The sequence below is a fragment of the Acartia tonsa genome, chromosome 5, assembly GCF_053477335.1.
Source record: "Acartia tonsa isolate MP-2025a chromosome 5, ASM5347733v1, whole genome shotgun sequence".
In the NCBI taxonomy this organism is placed as follows: domain Eukaryota; kingdom Metazoa; phylum Arthropoda; class Copepoda; order Calanoida; family Acartiidae; genus Acartia; species Acartia tonsa.
Genome location: NC_137264.1, coordinates 11,638,796 through 11,661,275, shown reverse-complemented (window position 1 = coordinate 11,661,275; position 22,480 = coordinate 11,638,796). Strand labels below are relative to the sequence as shown.

The following is a 22,480-nucleotide window of genomic DNA, read 5'->3' as shown; positions in this document are numbered from 1 at the left end:
AGCAATTAATAATAATGTGTCACTTGGTTAATAAGCTCAAATGGACAGAAAGACAAACTCAGAAAGAAAATTAAACATCCTATTTTTTTTCTACTTCTATTATTGCATTATTTGAACTATAAAATATTATTATGTTTCATTTTTATGCAACCAAATAGTATCTGGAGACCTTGATTTTCAATGAAATCTACTAAAAGTTTAAAATATAATTTTTATTTGTGTACTAATTCAGCAACATTATGTACATGTACTTATGTAGTTTAGAAACTATTATAATTGGCTATTTCAAAGTTTGATATATTACAACTTAAATTGATATTTGTAAGAATGTAATATTCCAATTACATGTTCTTGAAAAGTTTTAAAATGTATTTAGTGTTAATTTGCTTACGTAAGATTACAAAAGTTATAAGTTGCAAAATAGTCAATTTAAATGAAACTTTTTATAATTGTATTATTTCCAAGAATGATATTTTTAAGTTTTAAATTTTTACAAAACCAATAGTGAGCATATTCTTTAAAATAATAAATGATAAAAGAACCCTACTATTTTTGCTTGATATTAATGTATTATATACATCTATAATACAAAGTAGCTTGATGTCTGTCAGTCTGTCTGTCCCTTAAGATCTCAGTAACCACTGAACCGATTGGATTCTACTCTTCAGGGAATATACCTACTGGTCCTGTGGTGGCTATTTTCTTGAGGGGTGGGGCACCCACAACCCCCCCGACCAAAAAAAAGACCTAGAGGCTAGGGGCGAAACCGCTAGTAAAAATACAAGTTGCTACACTCCTATTCTTCAGGAAAGGTTGGGGGAGGTCAGAAAAAAATAGCCTAAAATAACTCCAAGAACATTTATATAGTTTTCCTGATAAGAACAACCCACTAGGACCAACAATTTATGAGATCTTAAGCTTCAGACAAAAGAATTATTATAAGATTTCTTATAATTAAAAATATACAAAGAGCCCACATATTCAGGCAGAGATTGATGAAAAATACAAAGAGCATACAGAAATTTCTTGTTATTGTAATGATACAAGGAGTTTACTTTTTCAGGCTGAGATTGATGAAGAATACAAAGAGTATAAAGAATTTTCTGGAGTCTTTGCTGAAGGAATTGTTAAGGGTAAGAAAAACATTACCTTAATTAGTAAGAATATTCTTCAAAAGATAAATGGAAGTCAGTCACAGTGATTTTTTTACTGTTTAATGCTCATGTTGCCTGTCAGATGCCTGTTCTGTTACTTTTATGAAAAAAGCACAAAAAAACTATCTATTTCTTGATAGTTTATAATAATAACTCAACACTGTGTCATAGCTGAAAACATTACAGTTCCAACTGCTCCCATTTCAGATTGGAGTAGCCTTGGCCCAAGAACATGCGCACCTAATTACCATACACAGACAGTGGTCGTGTTGAGATAGTAGGGAAGGGAATGGTGAAGTGTGCTGTCAAGACCAGTGAATTATTGTTCCTTGGAACCGACTATGCCATGCAGTATATTGATAGGTGCTGTCATGACAAGTTAACTCTTGTTCCTTGGAACCGACTATGCTAAACAATATGTTATTCTAGGTGCTGAGATAGTTGGGAAGGGGATGGTTAAGGGTGCTGTCAAGACAAGTGAACTATTGTTCCTTGGAACTGACTATGCTAAACAGTATGTTACCCCTGAACAAGCTAAGAACATTGATCCCAGGTAAGACTATGATATCTCAATTGATGTTTTTACTTCAAAAACAGTGAATTCAAGTCACCATCTTCATAAATTAAACTAAAGCTACAATAGTAGAATTTATTTAAAAGAAAATATAATGTTGGTTGATAGATGAGAGGGGAATTGGACTGCATGTGATACTGGTACCCAAAGTTTTATCAACACGCTACTTATGGGTACTTTTGTTATACCTGGATTTTTGGTACAAACTTGCTGTGTCCAAATTTTCCATCAATCTACAGAAGGGGTATTTTGTTATTTTAATTTTAGGTTTTATCTATTTATTGTCCATTGTCTTATACTTGTCTTGAGATCCCTGGGTAATACTGATATATCTTTCTTTTGTCTATCCCTATGCCCCTGCATGTCTTAGGACAGGAAACAGTAAAAAGTAAAATTAAAATAATAATAACTGGCCTTCATGGTTGTTCCTTTAAACGACGGGAAATTTAATTTTGATATCTGTAACTGAAAAATTTTTGAAAATCGGACCATAAACACTGAAGATATGGAGAAAAATGTGAAAAATATAAAAATAGCCTTAAACCTGCTAAAAATCGGTCCGAACGCCAATGATGTTTTATTGTCAATTGTGCTCCTTAATGATGGGAATGTTGTCAAAAAATTTCAGCATTCTATCTTTTATATGAGCTGAGTAAATCCCATTTCCCCCATAGCGTTACGGACTGACGGACTGACTGACGGACGGACGGACAAAGTGAATTATAGAGTAGCTTCGCTACTAAAAACAATGTGAGCTATGGGACTTTTATCATTCACATAACGGAATATAGACAGGAACTGCCAGGAAGGGTGTGTACATTGAACTCTGAATTGCACCAGTACCCAAAAATTTAATATGTGTTGTTTAAAAAACTTTAGTTACCTTTAAAAGATATTGATTGTTTAGTTCCAAACTAGTATATAGTGTTAAAACTTTTCAACAAACATTTTAAGGGGTATTTTTGTCGTTATTGCTTATGATGTAAACCATAGGATCGTTGTTGATTATATTGCATACACTTAAAACCTACTTATGGACAACTTAATAACTCCCCCCCCCACAACCTTTCCTTTATTTTTAATTAAAAGAAATAGCATGTTCCTTGCGAGCTGCTCTAACCCTGTAGGTCAGAGCTCTTCTAACCTGTACCTTACCTACCCTAACATTAAGAAAATAACACAAATTATTTTTATATGATAAATTCCCTCCCAAAACTAAAGAATCAGTTCATGTATCTAATTGTAATTACTGCAGAGAACAAAGAGTCTGAAATATTGCAGGGAGGGAGGGGGCATTGGGATCAACTACTTTGGGTACTTTTATTGAATTTTCATTGGTTCATTAAGTTGAGTGTCCAAACGTTACCAACACTAATTGTAATCTACAGAAGTAGTAATTTTGAATATCATTATTGGTGATGTACATCAATTTATCGGCCATTGTCTTATCCCTTTAGATCCCTGGAAATATTGAGAAATTTTTAAAATAAAGGAGGAAGATAATTACAATTTGTCGTGATTTTCAAATGAAAATATTTGAAAATTCGAAGAAAAAGAGATAATCAAGTTTGCCAAAACAAAAGGTTACAAATGTTCATATAAAAAATCAATTAAATTGTGTTTTATATTCCAAATCTATGGATTTTTGGTGCCCTCCTACAAAGGGCCTGTCGATCACTGAACCCTCCCTCCCACTTATTTTTTAAAAAAATTGTAAATATTAGAGAGGGGATAGCTTGTTCTCCTATTCATTACCACTGCGGGGGGCCATAACCCTGCGGGGCCTATACCTAGGGTGACCTAAATCTGCGGTGCAATATCCAAAATAACCTAACATAACCTTGTGTAATAAACTACAAAAGAAAAACTAGCCCCACTCCCTTAATTAAATTTGTTTCAAGGGAAAATGCGAATTTTCAATATATTTTGTCCTATGAATTTTATTTTCAAAAAATATGATATAAACTATAATGTATGTGTCTAAAATGGACGCAAAGGCAAATCTATAGGCAAATTTTAGGACTATTTGCCTAGGTATCACTTTTCCCCAGAGATTTCTAGACATATTTTACGGATGAATCTAACATGGAAACTTTTAATTTTAAATTCTTACATTGTTCAAATGATTTTATTCGAATTTAAAGAAAAAAAAGTGTGTTTGGAATAATGATTACCTAGTGCATTAAAGTGATTTACCTTTGAAATATGTCAATTAAATAAAAGTTAGGACATTGTACTGGTAATTTTGCTGTTCCCAAAATTTGTATAGATACGTACGTTGGCTTGAAAAACTTTGATGATGTTGATTCATTTATAGAAACCTAACAGTTTTCCCTATTTTCAATTAATAATTTTAATTTACCTGTATATTTTTTATGCTATTGTCCATGGAAACGTAAATTTAAAAAGCCATTTTATATTTCTTTGCTCTGATGAAATTAAAATGTATTAAACCACAAAATATTAAAATATAGGTTTTAAACTTATTTTATTTATTTCACTTTTTACCTATTTTAGCTAAAATTAAAAATTAAAAAAACTCACAATTCTTAAGGGATAATACAAATAACGAAAAATTGATTTACATCCTCAATGACGAAAAACAAAATTAATCCTTCTATCGTTTTACTTTTATAACCAGTGTAAATTACATTTAAATTTCTTAGAGAGCGAGAGGGGACAATGGGCTGTTTACTACACTAGTCCCCAAAGTTTTATAATAACTTTTTCTTATTGGTTGGCTAATTTTTACCTACAAATTTTTGTGCATCATGTAAATCAATTTATCGGCCATTGTCTTATCCCTTTAGATCCCTATAAATGTCCCCTCGCTCCCTGTGAAACTTACATTATTAATTAGCCAAAACGTGCCTTGGGCCGTAATTCTCATAAATTTTCTTTTTTCCTTAATTAGTGTCGAGTTAACGAACTGAGAAAATATGTAAAATAGAATTCTTAGAATAACAGATTAGTTTGTATAAATATGTATAAGGTTTTTCTAAGTCGGTAATGCTCTTGTAGGGGACATTTCTGTATAGGAAATGTGATTTTCTTATATGCTAGTTAAAATACACGGCTGGATTATTATACAAATATTCTATCTACTTCTATATATGCGCTTTGCTAATTATAAGAGATGAGGTGAAATTGAACGGTAAATTACACTAGTACCCAAAGTTTTATAACTACGATAAGACGACCCTCTACTTTCAGCTTCAGTTTTAATTTTTCTTCTTTTTCTGGGTCCATTTTATGATTTCTTATGGGAGGGAGGAGGTATCTCCCCCCCCCCCCCCCAATAGTTATAAACCTGTTCTAAACCCAAAAAAGCTTCACTGTAAAGTAGAACCATATAGGTCTAGTAGTTAGCGAGATTCTTCGATACACACAGACAGACATACATCATGTTACTTTCATGTCCTTGCCCCTCGTATTGTATGTGATCTTCCTAGGTAAAAACGCTACTTGTATTTTGTAAAAGTAATAATGGTAAGAAGAACCAATTAGCAAAGATAATTTGTCCTCGCTGGAGTAATTTATATTTTTATCGTATATCCAGAAATTGAACTAAATCTTTTGTTTTCAAGGAATCTTAATTGACTGCCTAAAAATTTTATTAATCCTTCATTTCTTAACATTTAATGCATAAGTCAATAAATAATGCTTATTAAAAGTATAGATTTTATACATAGTATCTTTTTTAAAATTTCAATTTGACATCTAATACTTGTTTATAGGGGGCTATATGTGAATTTTTAGCGTTCTATTGTGTTACCTAATGTATAATTAGTTACGTTTATAACGAGAGTTCTATATCAATCCAAACCCCTCTTTGTTTAGGTTAATGAAAGGGCTTGAAATCGCGAGTACGGTTAGCCATGGAGCCTGCAGGGTTTCTGGTTATCTTGTTAGTAAGGTAATAATAATATTATATTTATATAGTTAGCCATGGGGCCTGCAGGGTTTCTGGTTATCTTGTTAGTAAGGTAATAATACTTTTTGTATTCTAGTGTGGAAATGTATAGAGAACAATGTACATATGCTTCTTTTGTTAATAAACCAGGAATTAAGGGCACATACCATTGAAATAACTTATTTGGAACATACACTACTCTATACTAGCATCTATGATCTGGAGTCAATTTATTCACTGTCTATTATATATCTAATAATTACAGTGTATTTATCTTCTATCGATCTATTTATACAGTCAACTTTTTATCTAGAATCTACTATCTATCTACATTTAATAATCAATTTATAGTCAATTTATCCATTTATTTCTGTCTTCAGGCAATTTATCAATTACAAATCTGTCTATTTTTTATCTATCTATCTAGATTGGCTCTGCTACAATGAAGCTTGGGCGTTTAGCCGCCCCCCACCTAGAACGAGGAGCAACCAAAGCTCTGACCCATATCTCAGGAAAAAACAGTGTTTTATTTAGAATTAGCGGTTTATGCATCAAGCATCTAGAAGGGAAGAATTAAAAATAGCCTAAAACCAATTCAAGATTTGAATATGAAATACAAATTGGCCTAAAACCGTCCAAGGGCCTATGTGTAGATTCTCTAAAATGGAAAACCCAATCGGTTCATTAGTCATAGAAATCTTAAGCTTCAGGCAAAAAAACCTAACTACTTTATATTATACTTGCGGCTTCGCCCCTAGCCTCTAGGGGCTTCCCCCCCCCCCAGAGATAATTAAAAAAAAATTAATAAAGTACTACTGGTGCTTGGTCTAATGTGTTCCCAAGAAAATTTTCATTTTTTGGGGAGATTAGGGGTGTCCCACCCCTAGATATACCACACTTTTCTGGGATCTTGCTGGGTCAAGTATCAACTGTTGGGAATATCAAAGGATGACTCCATGCAAAATTTGAGCCGGATCCGGCCAAAACCGGCCGTGAATTTTATGAAAAACCGGTTTTTTCCGGTTTTTAGGGGGTATCTGTAAATCGATTCAGCTGGAGCAAAACCGGTTAGATCAACAAAAAATTTTGATTTTTTGATGGATTTCTTAGATGAAATGACAGGCCGGTCAATTTTTAGGCCATTTTTTGCTGTTTTCGGCCCGCCACGCCCAAACGGTTTGAGATAATCTCACGGGACCTTTTGCCCGACCTAAGCCTGGTTATTTGTAAGGTCTAAGAAAAAAAAAATCCCAGATTTGATGAAGCACGACGTCGCTGCGTGCCGTCAAAAATCGCTGGTCGGCTCATTTTGCCCCCTCAAACCCTCACCTCGTGCCATTTTTCTGTGTAAAGATTATAATTATAATCTTTTGCGTAAGTCTGTTTTTTTTCCTAGACCTCACAAATAACCAGACTTAGGTTGGGCAAAAGGTCCCGTGAGATTATCTCAAACCGTTTGGGCGTGACGGCCCAAAAACCGCAAAAAATGGCCTAAAAATTGACCGGCCTGTCATTTCATCAAAGAAATCCATCAAAAAATCACAATTTGAAATTTTAATTAATTAATAACTTTTTTCTCATAAGAGATAATGACACAAGACTTTCACTTGGTGAAAATTCAGCATTGTGGGCCGCCTAGACTTTATATTTGGTGACCCTGGGGTGACGGGTTCAGTGCCCCCCACACCCACGAAGTGGGCATACTTTTGAAAATCACGTTTTTTCAGTTTTTCCCCTTAAAGGAGGGGAAGGAGTCGTTTTAGAGACTTCAAGCATCTCTGTGATGTTGAACAACTTTTTGAGGCAGACATTTCTTTATTTATGTTTCATTCGCCTCCGGCTGACCGTTTAGCCGTTATTTGCCGCCGAAGGCGTGATTTTTGGCGATTTTTGCCGTTTCCGAGGTTTTAATGGACATTTAGGAGGGGAAAGAGTTGTCCAACCAAGTTGATGATGAAGTACATTTTTGTAGGCAATTGCATTGGCTAAATTTCATGTGAAGTAAAATTTTTTGTACCTCTAACCGGTTTTGCTCCAGCTGAATCGATTTACAGATACCCCCTAAAAACCGGAAAAAACCGGTTTTTCATAAAATTCACGGCCGGTTTTGGCCGGATCCGGCTCAAATTTTGCATGGAGTCATCCTTTGATATTCCCAACAGTTGATACTTGACCCAGCAAGATCCGCGAAAAGTGTGGTATATCTACCCACCCCCCAAGAAAATAGCTTAAAACCACCAATAGGTATATACCCTGCAGAGTAGAATCCGATCGGTTCAGTGGTTACCGAGATCTTAAGGGACGGACGGACGGACAGACAGACAGACAGACAGACAGACATTGTTCTACTTTGTATTATAGATGATCATTATTGTTAGTGTTTTGGCTCCAGATGCGCAGATTCATGAAAACTAGATACCCTAAGTGATTAGACAATGGACGATGAATTAATATTCATACCCAATGATGAAAACAAATTAACCCTTTCTATAGATTAAAATTTTTGAATGAAAAGTTTTAACCAACAAAATAAGATATCATAAAGTTTTTATGCTAACCAATAAGGGGGTGCTGAGAAAACTTTGGGTAACAGTGTAATTTAAAGTTCAATGTCCATGAATGAAGCGCATTTGTTAAATTGACTACATTTTCATAATACTCTTGGAAATAACATCAAACCACCATAGAACCTAAAAAAACTTTGATTAACAGTGTAATATAAAGTCCAATGTCACATACCTCCATGGATGAAGCGCATTTGTTAAATTGACTACATTTTCATAAACTCTGGGAAAATAGCATCAAACCACCATAGAACCTAAAAAAACTTTGATTAACAGTGTAATTTAAAGTTCAATGTCCATGGATGAAGCGCATTTGTTAAATTGACTACATTTTCATAATACTCTTGGAAAATAGCATCAAACCATCATAGCACCTGAAAAAAACTCTATCAGAAGGATAGAAAAACGAACTGTAACATACTTGTAAAGTAACATGGTGTTGAATAAACTTTTCATTGCACTAAGTTGGTAAATATAAATCTGAATATCATGATTCAATTTATGAAAAGTAGAGGGTTTTTAATTTTGAATTAAGCCCGGTATTAAACAGTATATATACTCTTCAGTGTGGTTGAAATGTAACAAATGTTTACTTCTTATAAAAGCAAATACTTAATAAGTTGGAGTATTCACAAAGTTAATAACAATGCCTTTCTTGAGTAAAAAGAAAATTTTGAACTTTTCCATCAAATTTCTTATCCGACATAGAAACCCCCATCTTATTTTTGAAATAAATTGAAAAGAAAGGGGGGGGGGGGGGTGTAATATGAATTGTTTTTCTTTATGTCTATTCTAACCCCACTCGGGGGGCCTTAATCCTGCGGGCCTATACCTTCTTTACCACTGTCCTTCGGGGTTACCCTGTACCCAATATAACATAATCCACCTGACTCCTATTTTTAATTTTAAAAAAAGAGGGTGGGGGTGGATGGTAGTACTCCATTTAGCCATCTTATTTCGTTCCAATAGCTTGTACGAAAAACATTTGTTTTCCCTTAACAAGTAATCTTATTTTTGTCGGTTTTATGATTTTGCTTAAACATATGATCACCGCCATGCCATATTTTGCTATGTTTTCATTTCAAACCTTTCATATCCAAACACACACACACAAACATACACCTACACCCACACACCTACACACACACAAACATCCACACACACACACATGCAGACCTTTTTGATAAAATATTCTCTTTCTAATATAAATACACTTACTTTCAGATTTTTTTTCATGAATTGATATATTTATGCATATTTATATTTTAGAGGATTTTTAATATGGCTCATTGAAAAGAAAACATGGATGACAACATCCATAAGTAGCGACTTTAAAATGCAATAAAGATATTTTAGAAGTATTGGCTTTAGAGGATAAGGTTTTATCATGATTGGGCTGTAAAAAGTGACAATGTCTAAATTTGTCCACCAATTGTTTGATCAATGTGAGGGGCAATATTTAGTTTTTATTAAAAGCATAAACACACTGCAAATCTATGATTTTAAATAAATTTTTTATAAATTTTTACTAATTAGTATGAAATAAAGCATGTTTATAGGAAATATTTTCACAGAAAACTATGAAAACTTACAATTTACCAATTTAAACGTTCATTTAAAAGTTCATTTAGAGACTGTTTGACTTCAACATGGCATTTGATAAACAATTGTACTAAAAATTCTGTTAAAAAACAAATAAATCAAAAATCAGTTATAAAAAAATATATATGGATTATAAATAAAGATGGTCTTTTAGCTGTACCGCTAACAGATAGACAGACCTACATATTTTGTTTTGAAGTATTTTTACTTCGATAAAATTATAAAGAAGGTGTATCAACTTTTTTGCTTTTTATTTAAGATAGCTAGCCGGTTCTTTCAGTAAGTAGTAGATGTAAAATTTTTCATAGAATTCAGATATGCAATCGGTTTTTTTGTAGACCTCTTATTTTTTAAGTAATTTAAGTTTAAAAAAAAAATAATTAAGTCGGTTTTAAGGTACTAAAACGCAAAAAAATAAAAGAAGAAAATGGCCAATATGAACAAAAATAGTAAGATCTTTAATTTGACACCTTACTTTTAAAATTCTGTTGAGTAATTATTGAAAAAATCTATTTTTTTAACCTCGGTTGAATAAAAACTTTAGACCTAAATATTTTCTCAAACAGACATAAAAAACATGGGTTCATATATACCTTTAGAATCAGAAAAATATTACGAATCTATTCTAAGCAAAATTGAAAAAGTTTTATAAAACTATAATAAAAAAATAAGTTTATTTTAAGAATCATAATTTTCGGCTTTAAAGGGTTAGCTTGAACCAAACCTGAACAAAACCTAAACAAAAGACAATGCAATGTAGCAGATATTTTTTAAACACAAGAAACAATAATGTATTTTTAACTGCATTGTTTTGAAGTTTATAAACAGACTGATGCATATTTGTTCATAATTTTTCATTCTTTACATGTTCTTTAATATCACTATATTTATTGTAGTATCTATTGTATATATTGTATGAACGTTCTCCTTTTTTTCTGGCAATTCTATAGGTTAATTTTATAGGTTAAGCTTCCCGATTCGTCAATTTTTGCGATTTGTGATTGGCTAGTTTAGTAGTTACAATTCTTAAAATAAACTTTTTATTTTTTCTATTTTTTATTACAATTTTTTGAACTTTTTCAATTTTGCTTAGAATGGATTCATATTATTTTTCTCATTCTAATGGTATATATGAGCCCATATTTTTTATGTCTGTATGAGAAAATATTTAGGTTTAATGTTTTGATTAAACCGAGGTTAAAAAAATAGATGTTTTCAACAATTACTCAACAGAATTTTAAAAGTAAGGTGTCAAATTAAAGATCTTACTATTTTTGTTCATACTGGCTATTTTCTTCTTTTATTTTGTTGCGTTTTAGTACCTTAAAACCGACTTAATTATTTTTAAAAAAAACTTAAATTACTTAAAAAATAAGAGGTCTACAAAAAAACCGATTGCATATCTGAATTCTGTGAAAAATTTTACATCTACTACTTACTGAAAGAACCGGCTAGCTATCTTAAATAAAAAGCAAAAAAGTTGATACAACTTCTTTAAAGTTATCTTATTCGTAGACTCAAAAACTTATTTTGATTGTTTGGTTCCAAACTTTTATTCTCTAAACTTTTTAACCAATATTTAATTATCAAAAGGGGTTGATTTGTTATCATTGGAGATGTATATAAATTTATTTTCCAATGACTTATGCCTTAAGATCGCTAAGACAAAGTAGAACCAATATCTAGTTTAAATTATTCAATTTAGAACTAAATTTGTAGTAACCCATCACAAGACTAAAACGGAGGAGGGAGAGGACATTGGACTGTGAAATATACTGGTCCCAAACTTTCATGAATACGTTATCTTATTCGTTGGCTTTAAAATTGTGATACTTTTATTAAATTTCTTACAAAATAACAATGTCCATACTTTTCCAACTATAATGGTCTTTATAATTTTTATTGTTATAATGGTCTTTATAATTTTTATTGTTGCGCTTTTTACGTATGTAACCTTTCCTTTTTCTCAATTAGACAGACAATGACTTATTTTCTATTAGAATTTAGTTTTTCATTTCAAGAAATTTGGGTTGTTACCTTCATATTTAAAGGTTATCTTTATATAATATAATAGTTGTTATGCCTCTAACCTCTAGGGGAAGGGATGTAAAAAATAGACACTTTCAAAAATTACACGTAATTCACACCAACAATAACAGAGATTTTATGCTTCCCTCACATGGAGAACCCAAACTTTTATGCTAAAGACAAAAAACCTTACTTCTTTATATAAATGGATTATCACCCATAAAGTTAACACTCAACCCCCATGCAGGAGATATAACCTTTTCATTTCCAGGGGTGGTTTTGGGCTTTTTTTCTGGCCTCCCACGCCCATCCCCAGAGGCTAGGGAAGAGGCAAGTAGTAATAATGTTAAATTAATGAGGTCAAAATAGATATATTTTTGTTGTAAAAGGAAAATAAGTTAGGATGCAAAACAGTGGAAAGGCCATTTGGAGTGTTCATACAATATTGCATTATTTTTTCTTTTTATATAGGGTAAGTAGGTATTAGAGGACAGAAAAATTGCAGTAAACCATTATATTATTTATTCTTATATAAAAGTATCAGACTCTATGTCTGTCTGTGTGTGTGCCATAGAATCTCGCTGACCACTGAACCGATATGATTCTTCACAGCATAAGTTCTCAAATTTTGCAGATTTTTGTGAGAAAAATACCAACAACCTCCCAAGAGAAATCCCCTTTTTCTCTCACCTCCAATGCCTCTAGATGCTTAGGGGCGAAGCCGCTGGCATTTATACCTACCACTCATATTTAAAGGTGGCCAAATGTACCCTATTTTTAAACTTGCATATTTTATAGCGCAGCTTTTCTACATTTAGTGTTTATTGTATGCTAAAATCTGCTCTCACTGTTCTACATGAACATAGAAATGGCACCGGGAAAAAATGAATCTTTTTCCCATTTTCTTCACTTGACATTTTTATATTTATACATTGCCAAATACATTACAAGGAGCACTGAACATATTAGATAGATACATAGATAGATAGATAGACAGGTAGATATAAAATGGATAGGATAGATAGATTGATGGACAGGTAGATGGATAGTCAGATAAATGAATAGATAAATAGATTAATAACAAAATAATATACATTGCCAAATACATTACAAGGAGCACTGAACATATTAGATAGATACATAGATAGATAGATAGACAGGTAGATATAAAATGGATAGGATAGATAGATTGATGGACAGGTAGATGGATAGTTAGATAAATGAATAGATAAATAGATTAATAACAAAATAATATACATTGCCAAATACATTACAAGGAGCACTGAACATCTGAGATAGATAGATAGATAGATAGGTAAAAAAATAGATGGATAGGAAGCTGGATAGATAGATAAATTGATAACAAAATAATATACATTGCCAAATACATTACAAGGAGCACTGACCATATTAGATAGATAGATAAGCAGGTATATAAATAGATGGATAGGAAGCTGGATAGATAGATAAAAAGACAAATAGATAGATAAATTGATAACAAAATAGTATACATTGCCAAATACATTACAAGGAACACTGAACATCTGAGATAGATAGATAGATAGATAGATTGATTGGTAGATAGGTAGATGGATTTATAGATATATAGATATATTGATTGATACATAGTTAAGATACATTGATAACAAAATAGTATACATTGCCAAATACATTACAAGGTGCACTGAAGATCTTAGATATATTATTATCTAGTTTTCAAGCAAGCAACACATACTAAGTTTGACTGCTATAATCCTATTCATGTGAATTACATTTAACCAGTAGGGTGACACAAAATTTTTATTTCTAAAAAATGGCCAAGAAAGTTGATGTCGAGGTAGTGAAAGATGTATTGAAGAAAATGGGAAGAGAAAAGTGTGAAGTTGATATTAATAACAACAAAGCACTTTTAAACTAACTATTTATTGTTTGCCAGCACATAAACAGATTACTCATTGCAACGTAATCTTAAGGGCAACTTTTTACTTACTAGCCCACCTAATGTTGAAAAAGGATGGAAAAGTCTCTTTGAACCCCATGCTGATCAGGACACAAGAACTCTCACAGAAAGGACATTAGATCTTGTCCATGAGTGCTATGGAGTCAGAATTCCTGAATCTGACATAACAGCAGTACATGAACTGAAAAACAACTCAGTCCTGCTAAAAATATGGAACAGAAAAAATGGGTCAGCCTATTTTGATTTGGTTTCCGCTGTGAAAAGAGGAGGAGTAAAGAAGTCAGATATGCCGAAAAATGGAGGCGGGGATATGTGTGGTGAGGGGGTCAAGAAGGAGGGGGATGGGGACAAGAAGGATTGTGAGGGGGACAAGAAGGAGGGGGAGGATATGAGCAACAAATCCGACTCTACACTTCCGGGACAAAAGGTAAAATCAAACATTCCTAGGCAAAGATTCTTTATAAACTTTCAACTAACCAAAAATCGTTACAAGATTTTAGGTCATATCAAAATTCTGAAGAAAAAAGGCATCTTTCACAAATTTGATACAAACCAAAATGGTGACATTAACATGACTGTCAAAGAAGGAGAAAAACCTGTATGGTTAACTTATTATCCTAAAAGTGAAAATTCATTTACTTACACCATAAGTGATATCGACAGCTATCTGCCTAACCATGTTGGTGTTAAATCTGATATAAAGCCAAAATATGTGAAAAAGAATTAAATAGAATCTTATTTAAAAATCATTCTCTGATATCAAATCTAATATATGTTTAAACTAACATCACCACTCTACACATTATCTCTATTGTATGTGTGATGTAAAGTCCCTTTCTCCCTGCCTTGAGAGCATTGTATGTATTTTATATATTAACTTTTAGTTCTTGTGTCACCTATCTTGGAGCAAGTCTTTGCTCTGCGATTCGGCACGAACCCTAAAGTGTTAACCTTGTAATAATTATTAATATCTATTTTGTATGTTTAATCTGTCTTTGAATTAATACACTTTATTAGAATATTTAGCTGTTTATTCTTATTATTACTACACGTCATTTTTGGCGCAGTAGTGTAGTTCGAATCTATAGCTCAGATTTTCTTTTGATTGTATTATTTCTTTGCTTTGTTTTTATTCAGGATATTTTTGTGAGCGATGAAGGTGGACATTGCTCATTTCAAGAAGCTGTCTCCGGAGGAGAAGCTTGAGTACATCTTCGAATCGATAACCTCGTTGCAGGGTGATGTTCATTCCAATGGGAATATGCTGGTTAATTTGACTGGGCGAATGACGCCGCTGGAGACGAAGGTTCAGGAGTTGACGGATAATGTTAATACTAATGGTGCTGCGGTTACAGGATTAGCTATTAGTATGGACGATTTCGAAGCTCGAACTGCTAATGAAAAATTTTGTTTCCTTGAACAAGAAAGTTTGGTGGTGTTGCCAACACTTTCTATGGACGATTTCAAAGCTTCAATTGCTAATGAAAAATTGTGTTTCCTTGAACAAGAAAGTTTGGTGGTGTTGCCAAACAGGTTAGGGGGGGGAGAGTGTATAGGTGGAGAGGACCAGGTAACAGTCAAGGAGATGGTGAACCAGGTCGAACCTCTGGAGGAGGAGAGACATGTGATGCTGGACCAGGTCGAATTCCTGGACCAGTTATGCTTGAAGAATGGAGAGATGGTGAACCAGGTCGAACCCCTGGAGGAGGAGAGATATGAGATGGTGAACCAGGTCGAACCTCTGATGGAGGAGAGACATGTGATGCTGGACCAGGTCGAATTCCTGGACCAGGAGAAGGATGGAGAGATGGTGGACCAAAAGAAGGATGGAGAGATGGTGAACCAGGTCGAACCCCTGGTGAAGGAGAGATATGTGATGGTTAAGAACACCATGTCACCATCCTGTCCATTGAAGGACACCACGACACCATCCTGTCTAGTGAAGGACAACATGTGGGTGGAGGACACCAACATAATGTCCAGGGAAAGATATGTGACGCCCTGGACATGTACTATGTTGGTGGAGGACACCATGAAGGGGGAAAAGGTGCCGCCCTGGACATTGCAGGACAACATGTGGGTGGAGGACACCAACATAATGTCCAGGGAAAGATATGTGCCGCCCTGGACATGTACTATGTTGGTGGAGGACACCATGAAAGGGGAAAAGGTGCCGCCCTGGACATGTATCAGCAGGGAGAGAAGGATAGACATGTGTTGTTAAAAATATATCCTTTTACAGTTTGTTTCTACAGGGAGACGAGGACAAACGAGTATCATTAAATGTGTATTCTCTCTACAATTTATTTCAGGGAGACGAGGACAGTCGAATATTGGTAAATATGTATTCTCTCTACAGTTTATTTCAGGGAGACGAGGACAGTCGAGTATTGTTAAATATGTATTCTCTCTACAGTTTATTTCAGGGAGACGAGGACAGATGAGTATTGTTAAATATGTATTCTCTCTACAGTTTATGTCTTTCTACAATTTGCAGGGAAGCAAGGATTACATGTATCGTAAACAAGGACAGACGTATATTGTTAGACATGTATTTATTTCTATAGTTTATTCAGGACAGACGTGTATTGATTAAACGAGTATTTCTTACAGATCTGGATTGTATCAGCAGGATATACATGTACTACGGCGATTTGACGGTGGTGTGGCGGCGATCGATTTTTGGTAGTTTTGCAATTAAGATATCTATGATTGGATAAGTTTTGTATCTGATAGATTTGGCATGACGGCTTATAAAAATGTATAGAAGTTGTGTATTTTTATTCAGGATGAAAAACTCAGAGATGTTATGTTGACATACAAATCATATCAATTATTTGTGGAGCAACTTTTTCTAGAATGAACGAAAATTTATCTACTATTGTTATATCCATGTATATTACTGATCTTACTCGATTTTTTGGGAATGAACGAAAATTTATCTACTATTGTTATATCCATGTATATTACTGATCTTACTTGATTTTTTGGGAATGAACGTCAATTTATTTGCTATTGTCGTATCCATTGCTAATCAATGCAAATCTCTGATATTATTCGAATTAGTGGGATAAATGTTAATTTATCTGCCATTGATGTATCCATGCACAGAGTTTATAACATGTATAATTTGAAAAGCGCTGACATTGTTTAAATAATAAGGAGAGAAACGAAGCAACTCTATAAAGTGTGATGGAAAATATTTTGATTTATGATAGTTATTTGAATTCTGAGTATATAACATTTTTTGGATATTGAATACGGGTCTATGAGATATTTGGATATATTCATTGTTGTTTCAGACTATTGATGTGTCTGACAGGGATAAGAATAATAAAAGTTAGAAGATGGTTCAATTTCAATGACAACAGGAATACGATTTTGTAAAATTGTTAGAAAGATGGATTTATTAAATATTAATATTACGATTTGATAGTAATTGGAGAATATTTGAAATTATATATTGAAAAAATGGAATTTTGATGAAAAGCTGTAAATTGTTTTAAGTTTGAGTCAGATATTATAGTTTTAAATATTTAGTTTTAAAAAAAAACAATTATATTGCGATTTATGTATAAATAAGAGTAGAGCTACTCTTAAGTTTATATGTATGGAAACAAAGTATTTTGAATATGGAATACTATGAATAATAACGATAGTATTTGCGTAAATATAGATATGTGATTTTTGATCTGTGACATATTATTCATAGTACGAAATTTCTATTATAGATAGAACAGAAATTTTGTTTGTTTTATTTTTGAATTTACGTTGATTTGGATTGATACATACTTGTTATCATGATCAGTAGAATGTGATATTTGATTAGTGGACGGAATTTTTGTGGATTTAACTAGATTTATTTTAAACAATTAAATGGCGATTTAAGATTGGAATGCATAACTCAACAAAAATTTTTAATGAAGCAAAAATTGTTATTCAGTATTTGATTATGATGTGAGAAAGAGAGAGAGAGAGAGAGAGAGAGAGAGAGAGAGAGAGAGAGAGAGAGAGAGAGAGAGAGAGAGAGAGAGAGAGAGAGAGATATGTGTGTAGAATTGGATTGTACAATGGACATATTATATGTGGATGAATTATGATATGTGTGCAGAATTGGATTGTATAATGGACATATTATATATATATGGATGAATTATGATATGTGTGCAGAATTGAAATGTATAATGGACATATTATATATATATGGATGAATTATCAGAAATATTTGTATGGTACGGAAATGAATGTTATTGGAAATACTTGTATGGAGAGAAGAGAACACTTGTTGATGTGTGTACAATGGATATATTACAGTATGACCCTCGAAAAAGTATTTTTAAGCATCTGCAGCCCTTATTTCTCAATGAATTATTAAAAAATGCATATGTCCTTGTTCTCCATAGTATTCCACGTAAGTAGATATAAAAATATTTTTTTTACCTCCATTAACACCGGAGATTTTTAGAGCTAAAGTTTTCAAAAAGTGACTGAGAAAAAGAATTTTTTTTTGTTTCTCTTATTTTTTGGATGGTTATATTATGTTTTTCTGGCAACTGAATAATGAGACACAAAGAAAAACAAGTTAACTAAATATTTGTTTTTATTCCACCAAAAAATATAAATTTTTAATGGCAAAAAATACTACTGAATGTATTGGTTATTTGCAAATTTTAGGTTATTTATTAACCCTTATTTATAGAAAAGGATTAATTATGACAGTTGCTCCGCCTACTTTTCTGACATCTCAATTATTTAATAGGGGGTAAATTAAGCTTTTTAGACTAAAAAATCATTATGTTTTATTTTTATTTTCTTTCTAACTTTTTGGTTATTAAATTTAGGATTGTGAAACAAAAACAATTTTCCTGCTATATTCATAGAGATTTATTTGGTTCTTTAATCTTAAACAATTTTGCCTAATAAGTAAGTTTTTCAAAATATCATTAAACTAAAAAGACTCAAAAAATATGTGTAAAAAAATGCTTTTTTCTCAAAAACTAAATTTTTTATTTCATTTTTGTATAAAGTTTCTGCTAGTAACAAAAATAAAAGGATTTCTAGCTTAATTTTGCTAAAAAAGTCGTTTCATGTTAAAAGTTACTTTTTCCTCAGTCACTTTTTCAAAACTTTAGCACTAAAAATCTCCGGTGTTAATGGAGGTAAAAAAAATATTTTTATATCTACTTACGTGGAATACTATGGAGAACAAGGACATATGCATTTTTTAATAATTCATTGAGAAATAAGGGCTGCAGATGCTTAAAAATACTTTTTCGAGGGTCATACTGTATATATGGATGCTTGTTGAAAATAAAACTTTGTGCAAGTTTTAACAATAGATCTATTATATATAAACGATTGAGTAGGGAACTTGTTGATGTGTGTACAATGGATATATTATATATGGATGCTTGTTGAAAATAAAACTTTGTGCAAGTTTTGACAATAGATCTATTATGACTTCTATTGTATATGAAACGTTTTCGAATATGACGTATAAACCAAGGATGATAATATTCATAAAAATGGAGCATTAACACTCGTATAGTAAATGTTGATATATGATTTTTATTGTAATGAGAATATGATGTATAAAAACAAAGATGACAGCATCCGTAAAAACGAAGCAATGGAATGGCAGGACAAACGGACATCAACACTTGTACAGTGTCAAAACTGAATAATCAGAAAATAAGTGCATAAGAGTCGATGTAAAATTGTAAGTAAATTTGTTAAAAAAGAACTGATTGATACAGATTGATGTTTTACTTACATTTTATGAACTTGATTATAGAGTGGCTTCGCTTGTAAACCGCTTAATACGTAGCACATTTATTTGTCGTTGGGTAGGTGATAGGTTTGAATCTTGGTCTGACACTGAGTCATAACTAACAAAGTTAAAAATGGTTCCTACTGCTACTATGTGAGATGTGTGACGTAACAGTTAGAGTGGGGGAAATGTTTTGGCCAAAACAGGTGAAACTCGTTACCATGCACAGACGTTAAAAATGGTTCTCACTGCTACTATGTCAGATACTCGAAGTAAATGAAGTAAATAGTTAGAGTGGGGGAATACCTTGGGCCAAAACATATCATTATTATGCATAGACGTTAAAGTTGGTTCACTGCTACTGTGTCAGATGACTAGTTAGAGTGGGGGAATGCCTTGGGCCAAAACAGGCGCAACTCAATACCATGCACAGTTAAGATTTCTCGAAAAAGGTTGTGCATCTCAGAGTGTTGGTTGTCTGAAGGGTGATTGGATGCTTGACACTGCAATCATAAAGTATTGTACTTTGTTGTCCCAGGAATCAATATACATCGAATCAATCGGATAATTAGATCATATAAAATTATTGGATAATTAGATATTTTAACTGTTTCGATTATAATGTTGAATTTTGTTGTTTCCGGAATTGGTATACAATCGGATAATTAGATCATATAGAAATTTGTGGTCAAATCAACATGTTTAAAAATGGAAGTACGGACGTCATAGAAATGATTATAGTGTTGCTACGTTTTCTAAATCGTACCTACCTGCTGCAGAAATCACCATGTAAAGTTCGAAATACAAAAAGTAGATAGATGTAAAGTGTGGAAGCGATAACACAATGCTGACATGTATTAATTAACGAAAAAGCTAAAAGGATTGACGTATAGAGTGACGGAAGGACGAACGGTCGTATGGACGGGCGGACCGAACCTAATTATAGAAAAAAACAAATATATCAATAACACAGGGTGGTAAATCAAAATTGCACGCAAACTTGAAATTGAAATATTATGTGTTGCGAAATTTTGGATGGATCAAAATAAAGTGAATAGATGTGGGCGGATTTCAATCTATTAAAAAAACTTGGAATATAATGAACGTATTGCAAAAGTTTTGGTGGATCGGAATAAAATGGAAGAATATTGAGGGGCGGATTGAAATCTACTAAAACTTGGAATTATAATGGATGTGTTAAGAAAAATGTTCAGAAACGTATGTTAAGTTTTTGTTTAAGCTTAAATTTTATTATTTTTATTAAGGACACTCGATATTGAATAGTATATATTGCGATTTAGTGATGTTGATTCAGCAAAATTATTTATGAAGCTTAGAATTTCATGAAGCAAAATTGTTGTAATGCATTAGATATTTGTGTGGAGCTGTCTCTCTTCATGGAGAAGGGGGGTGGGCAAAAATTTGCAAGGAAAGTTGGCACTGTCTCTCGGAGTTGGTATGCGCAAGATGGGGTGGTGCAGAGAGGTAGCTGCAATGATGAGCAGGAGTTGGGCGTTGCATGCGCAAAAGTTGAGCTGCGCAAGAAAGTGCTCTCAGGTATAGAGAAGAATAGTTAGTTGTGCTTCAACTTTCAAGATTCTAATACATAAAAATAGTTGTGGATGATATAAGTTATTATTCTGATATTTCATAGAATAATTAGGTAAATTTTTTACTGTATTAGACTAATATATTGTATTAAGAATTATTTTTATGTTGCTCGATAACTGACAAACATTTGATTAAGATTATATTTCTTAATACATTTTTAAGTAGACATGTTGAAATTTTATTTGTTAAGTGATAACATTTAAGTATGGCATCTAAAATAATTGTATTATGTTTTAGATTGGTCGAAAAGAGGAGTAGTTGTGGTGGTTGAGATACAGTATTACCTGTTGGTGAGTTTTAGTTTGTTAAGATTTTATTTTTATGATGTTCAATATTGATATACATTTGATTAATGTTATATATACTAATACATGTTAAAGAAATTATTTTATTTTGTTGAGTAAAAATAAAATATGTATTAAATAAATTTTGGCATCTAAAATGTTTGTGTTATGTTTTAGATCGGCCGCAAGAGAAGTAGTTGGTGGTGACTGAAATCTAGTTTTGAATTTGGCCATTGTTTTGTGTTGACATTGATATTATTTGTCGGTGAGTGATTTGTTTTGTTTTATGATATAGTTAAAGGAGTGTTCTTTCTGGTTATTGGTGGTGAGAGAGTGGAGGCTGGTACATGATACACTTTGCTCTGACCGATTAAATGGTTGTTGGTGGTGAGAGAGTAGAGGCTGGTACATTTTACACTTTGCTCTGACCGATTACATGGTATATGGTATATTTATGATTGTTTAGTAATTGGATCTATTACTATTATTGCTATTGCTGTTGGTAAGAGACAATCTGTTTATAGATGTGAAGTCTGTTGAAGTTCGGAATGCTAAACAGGATGCTAAAACTGCTCTCAAGAATGCAGTCAAGAAGCTTGGAGTATCACCAGGAAGGCAGATATCAAGTTCAAGGTTCCTGTATTCTCTGGCAACTATAGGGAGATTGATTGTCAAGGAGATTTAGTGATTATGAAAAGTATCTGAAGCTAACAACTGAGTGCTTGCACAAAACTCCAAAGGAAGCCTGTGCTAGGTTGACAACATATTTGGAATGTATGGAGCTGCTGAAGTTTATGGATGTTTATGGAGTTACTGATATTCTGTCTATTGTGCAACAGAATATGTTTCCTTATGATGTACTAGAGCTGAAGAAGAGAGTTGAAAGTAAAAGGAGAGCTGATGATGTTACAGATTGCAAACAATGAATCATATGCAGCTAATGATAGTACTGGTGATAGTGATGATCATAATCCTACTGAAGCAAGTCAATCTGTTGGTACTGTTGTTGCAACCCTTTCT

General features: G+C 32.7%; 2 protein-coding genes across 4 annotated transcripts in view; both read left to right on the top strand.

Annotated features, from left to right (window-relative positions):
* The window catches only part of LOC145318747 (protein spartin-like), a 148,991-nt gene that overhangs the window by 87,868 nt on the left and 38,643 nt on the right, over positions 1 to 22,480 (top strand). For both annotated transcript variants that reach the window (XM_080160239.1, XM_080160240.1), the window contains 4 exons: positions 1,064 to 1,133; positions 1,584 to 1,707; positions 5,569 to 5,644; positions 6,069 to 6,155. In XM_080160239.1, coding sequence (XP_080016365.1) covers positions 1,064 to 1,133; positions 1,584 to 1,707; positions 5,569 to 5,644; positions 6,069 to 6,155 — 357 coding nt within the window. The remainder of the gene's footprint in view (positions 1 to 1,063; positions 1,134 to 1,583; positions 1,708 to 5,568; positions 5,645 to 6,068; positions 6,156 to 22,480) is intronic.
* On the top strand, positions 14,861 to 17,139 carry LOC145320245 (uncharacterized). Of its 2 annotated transcripts, none has more exons than XM_080162675.1 (2): positions 14,861 to 15,434; positions 15,570 to 17,139. In XM_080162675.1, the coding sequence occupies exons 1-2, from the start codon at positions 14,949 to 14,951 to the stop codon at positions 16,017 to 16,019; spliced, it is 936 nt and encodes a 311-aa protein (XP_080018801.1). In that variant the 5' UTR covers positions 14,861 to 14,948; the 3' UTR covers positions 16,020 to 17,139. The 2 variants fall into 2 exon arrangements, with proteins under 2 accessions (XP_080018801.1, XP_080018802.1); XM_080162676.1 differs by having other exon boundaries at positions 14,861 to 15,485; positions 15,642 to 17,139.